Here is a 5,213-nt window from a genome sequence, read left to right as displayed (position 1 = left end):
TGTGCGCAGCTCAGTTGGCCAGCTTGCTATTCGACCGAGTAAGAACTGCGGTAAACCCAGAATCTCTGGCAGTCTTCTGGACAGACTGTGGTACATTGGCTACGAGCATCACCGAACTCCTGGAAGCCATATGTTGCGAACCGGGTATCGCAGGTGCAACAACTAACGGAGGGTTGCACGTGGCGTCACATCGCAGGAGTCGACAATCCTGCTGACCTTGCTTCCCGAGGATGTTTGGGCAAAGATCTCCTCTCCAGTACCCTATGGTGGCAGGGTCCTTCCTGGATGAGCCTGCCAGAAGATCAATGGCCTCCACCGCTGCTTGCGACACCAGATCCTTCAGTGCAAGCAGAGCAACTGGGAGCTGACGGAATCATCCGGGTTGGAGGACACCAGATCCTTCAGTGCAAGCAGAGCAACTGGGAGCTGACGGAATCATCCGGGTTGGAGGACGTTTATCCAACTCACCGCTAGTGGAGGATGTTAAGCATCCACTAGTTGTTCCTGCCAGCCATCCATTCGCTCGTCTGCTGATGGAACATTTCCATAAACACTTACTTCATGCGAGACCAACTCTGATGCTAAACACGTGCAGACAACGCTTCTGGATCACAAGTGGCCGAAATCTCACCCGGAAGGTATTCCACCAGTGCCACACCTGCTTCCGCGCCCGACCATCATCGTCAGCAACTATAATAGCTGACCTGCCGGCTGTCCGAGTAACACCGGCCCTTCCTTTTTCGATCACCGGGGTTGCCTACTGTGGTGCAGTGTTCCTGAAAGGTGGCCATCGACGGGCGGCGCCCGTGAAGGCATACGTCGCCATATTTGTATGCTTCACCACCCGTGCCGTACACATCGAGCTGGTGTCAAACCTGACAACGGAAGCGTTTCTAGCAGCATTGCGACGGTTTGTGTCTCGTCGTGGGTTGCCATTGGAGTTTCACTCGGAAAACGCGACGAACTTCAAGGGAGCAGCAAACAAGCTGAACGAGTTGTACAAGCTGTTGCGTACAACTGAACACCAGCAGAGCATTCAGACTTGGACACTAGAACGGAAGATTTCATGGAAGTTCATCCCCCCGAGAGCTCCTCACTTCGGAGGACTGTGGGAAGCCGCCGTCAAAACCATGAAATATCACCTAGTACGCGTTTTAGGAACGACAACACTTTCGTTTGAGGACATGTCTACGCTGCTGGACGAGATAGAATGCTGTGTCAACTCCCGGCCTATAACATCGATGTCAGACGATCCACACGATATGACAGCCTTCACTCCTGGACATTTCCTGGTTGGAACGATCCTACAGCTCATTCCGGACCACTGCTTGCTGTATGAAGCCGAGAACCGGTTGAACCACTGGCGTCATGTTCAACAACTTCGCCAGCACTTTTGGAACCGTTGGCAGAAGGAGTATTTACAACAACTGCAGGCGCGATCTAAATGGACAAAGGATGGTACAACCACAGTAACGCCAGGAACGTTAGTTATAATCAAGGAGGATAATGTGCCTTCATCGTGTTGGCCATTAGCACGCGTAACCGAGGAGCATCCTGGAAAGGATGGCAAAGCGCGTGTCTTTACATTGCGTACAAGTAAGGGAACTACAGTGACTAGACCATTGGTAAAATTTTGTGTATTACCAAAGCCAAACGAAAACAGTTCAAATTATCCAATTTTAAGGTGGCAGAATGTACGATATTGCGACGCCTAAAGGTAGACCATACAGGGTGTCCACTCAGATTATGATTTCAAATTTCCGGTTTTTCCCCGGTTTTTCCCCGGTTTTTTCCCAGCTTTTCCCGGTTTTTTCCAGTTTATGCAGGTTTACTACATTTCGATTGCTCATAATAGATTAACTTATCTGTTATATGTCTCTATGGTTTCTAAGGTAGTTTACAACTGCATGTAAGTTATGTGTTAAAGACTACTTTAAGGAAATTACTTCAAAATTTTCAAAATCAAAAACTCTTGAAAAACTGAAGGAAAACAAGGACAACCCATACGGGTTGGGATTATACAGAATCCTAAACTGAACTTATATTGCAACAACACACATTTCTTGAGCGTATATAGAAGAAGAAAATGTATATAAAGATGTTGTAGAACAACTTCATTTTTGACATAAAAGACAAATTAATTTTTAATACGGCTCAAAAATAGAAATGAATAATGTTTTTCTTTCGCTCATAGAATTTTCTCAATCATAACATTACCGGGCCCGGTAAACGGGCACTGTAACCTGGCCCTGTAAATATCCTAGGTTTTATTATTCCTTTCCTTGCTTTTTCGCTAAGCTTTTATTTTCCCTTACAGCCCCTGCCCGCAACCCTGTGCGCCTCTGGTCCTTGGAGTGTGTGCGTGTGTGTTTGTAACATAAAACTCTTCCCAACTTGCCATGTTTCCTTTTCTCTACGCATATTTTACTTTCGCTCCGGAGCAAAGGGTGCAGAGTTATGTTCTCACCAGGGATGCTTCCCCCTTTTTTGGGATCTCCATTGCACTTTCCCACAACCGTCTGGGGAGCTGCTCGAGCCTTCCGGGACGCTTTCCTTATCGTTTTCTTTCCGTTGTTGACCCGCTTTTCGGTGGGCCTATCGGAAACGTTGATGTTCGGTTTACGCTTTTCCCGAGCCCGATCGATCGAGAGGATCCTAAGGAGGAAAGCAGAAATAAAAATATCAAACCATCGAACTCGAAGCGCTCTTGAACGGCGGGCGAGCGATTCGATCGTTCCAGCTTCCGGTTAGGATTTTTTCCATGCATTGCGCACAGTGTGTGCACCAAGGACAAGAAAATGGGAGGAAAGAAAATATCTGTTTCGTTTGTTTTATCGTGACATAGTTCCGAGCTATATATCTTATTTTACTACTCCTTAATTGTGGTCAATAATTTCATAGGCCATTCAAACCGTTTTTGAGCCAGAATGAAATTTTTTGTTACGAAAAAAATCGAATGATTTTTTTAAAAAGATACACGTACATGATTTTATTGCCAATATACCAAGTAAAATTTATTTACTTCCACTAGATAGTCACACACTAACTCTTCACACTTTCTCTTTGTGTGACTAAATCGAGACTAAGGGATCGGAAAAATTTGACATTGGAAAAATACTCCACAACGAATGGTTTATATTAAAACTTGCGATTTTGATAACGTCTTATATGCCATTATATATATACTACTGTGTCCAAAAAGTAAGGTGACATTGGATGTTAAATTTTGTGCGCCAAAAATAGCCCCTTGTTTTTACTTTTCGTATGTCACTATGCATGTTTTTGACAGCTGTGCCAAGTTTCAAGTCAAAATATCAACCCGGCTAAGAGCAGCAATTTTTTTAATTTGGTGCTACCTGTGTAATCCTCGTTGGGTAAAGATGTCTAGCACGAGCAACTTTGTTGAGCAGCGCTCGTGTATCAAATTCTGTTTGAGAAAGCCTTAAATGCACTGTACCACTTGTACACTTGTTTTTTTGACATTGTTTTGTCACCGAATGCTTTTACCAACATTCTCAACGTCTCTGCAGCGGTAATGTCGTTTCTCAAACAGAATTTGATACACGAGCGCTGCTCAACAAAGTTGCTCGTGCTAGACATCTTTACCCAACGAGGATTACACAGGTAGCACCAAATTAAAAAAATTGCTGCTCTTTGCCGGGTTGATATTTTGACTTGAAACTTGGCACAGCTGTCAAAAACATGCATAGTGACATACGAAAAATAAAAACAAGGGGCTATTTTTGGCGCGCAAAATTTAACATCCAATGTCACCTTACTTTTTGGACACAGTAGTAAATGCCACGTTGCAGAAATTTCCAGATCGTCATGGAGACGCCTAGTGCTTGTAAAGGTGCGTCTTTCTTATGTACTTTTGATATTCTTTTGCATTTATAAAAAATAAATTACATGAAAACGAAGCAAATGGCAAGAACAAACACACAGTAAAGTATAAACTTATTACTATTTTAAAGAAATTTGAACCACTCTTTCACATTTAAGTAAACGTTTCTCCATGCTTGTTTGTTCCCTAACATCTTTATAAAGGATGGCTTCGTTGTAATTCATTACAGGAACGTTGAGTTTCGGGCATCCCCATCCCCGGTAAAAGCCCACTGTGCATTGGTGCATGGAAATAAAATCGAATTGAATGGCAGCACCGTTTCTACCCTTCGAGTGGCTCATTTGCATCGATGCAAGAGTTCTATGTTGTGGCTACAACTGCACGGTCGTAGCTTCGGCTTCGGCGATATCTTCCGATAAAGCAGTTTTAAAAATAACCTCAATGGGTTCCGCACTTTACAATGTACCGGTATTATTGATTTGCTGCCAGTCTCCACCGACCTGGAGCATAATCGCAGATTGTTACCACAATGTGTTGTAATGATGCGCTTTGTATATATGATGAGGGTGTTTTAATCTTAAGCTGTTAAATATAATGATTGGCATTTCTACCCGTTCACTACAGTTCAAATTTATTTGATTCGGTTTTCCAAATGAATTCAATGAGACCGAGCTGCTCATATCTAAGGGCACCAGTGTGTAGCCACCTGCCTCTTGCTGCTAATTGATTTATCTCCATCTTCAAGACAGATGGCTCCTTGAAATTATCTTGACTGCATGGAGAGGGATTAAATTCTTTAAAACAATCACCAATGGGAGGCGTTTTGCAGTGGTGTGAAAAGATCATTGCGAGCTCACACACACACACACACACACACACCCATAAACTCAGCCATAGACAAAGATAGTCGTGCGTCCAAAATCTTACCCCACGAATATCTTCCAGATCGAGCCAGCCATAAATCTTCACTCATAAATCTCCATAGAGATCCATCATTAGCTCGTGCGCGCATGGATGGACCACAAGTAAAGGAGTGTCGAGGCTCCCCCGGGGGTTGTGACGGGGGGAGGGAGTGGAGTACTTTTGCCAACTTTCCAGCTCCCCCCCCCCCCCCCTCTTTTGCCCGTTTTCACGACCCCGTGGTAATGGTGCTCGTTAGCAAAACTCTCCGCGAAGCGATAAAACTCCCGGGATCATCATGACATTCAATTCCGGCGAGCCCTTCGCTCATCCTCACCCCCCCACTCACCCCCACGACAAATGCGTGGACCAGGGCCCGACTCACCCGGACGGTGTTGAAGTGGGTGTCCGCACTAGCAAACCATTTTACATCGCCAGACGAATCCACATCCGTTTCGTAAAATCAGCG

General features: G+C 44.6%; 1 protein-coding gene across 1 annotated transcript; it reads left to right on the top strand.

The window, feature by feature from the left end:
- Nucleotides 1-578: 578 nt before the first annotated feature.
- Nucleotides 579-3,327, top strand: LOC131293781 (uncharacterized). Its single transcript, XM_058321838.1, has 2 exons — nucleotides 579-1,596; nucleotides 3,290-3,327. The coding sequence occupies exons 1-2, from the start codon at nucleotides 579-581 to the stop codon at nucleotides 3,325-3,327; spliced, it is 1,056 nt and encodes a 351-aa protein (XP_058177821.1).
- Nucleotides 3,328-5,213: the final 1,886 nt, after the last annotated feature.

The sequence above is a fragment of the Anopheles ziemanni genome, chromosome 2 (assembly GCF_943734765.1).
Source record: "Anopheles ziemanni chromosome 2, idAnoZiCoDA_A2_x.2, whole genome shotgun sequence".
Taxonomy (NCBI): Eukaryota; Metazoa; Arthropoda; class Insecta; order Diptera; family Culicidae; genus Anopheles; species Anopheles ziemanni.
The sequence above is the reverse complement of the archived record's forward strand: the minus strand, read 5'-3'. Positions and strand labels throughout refer to the sequence as shown.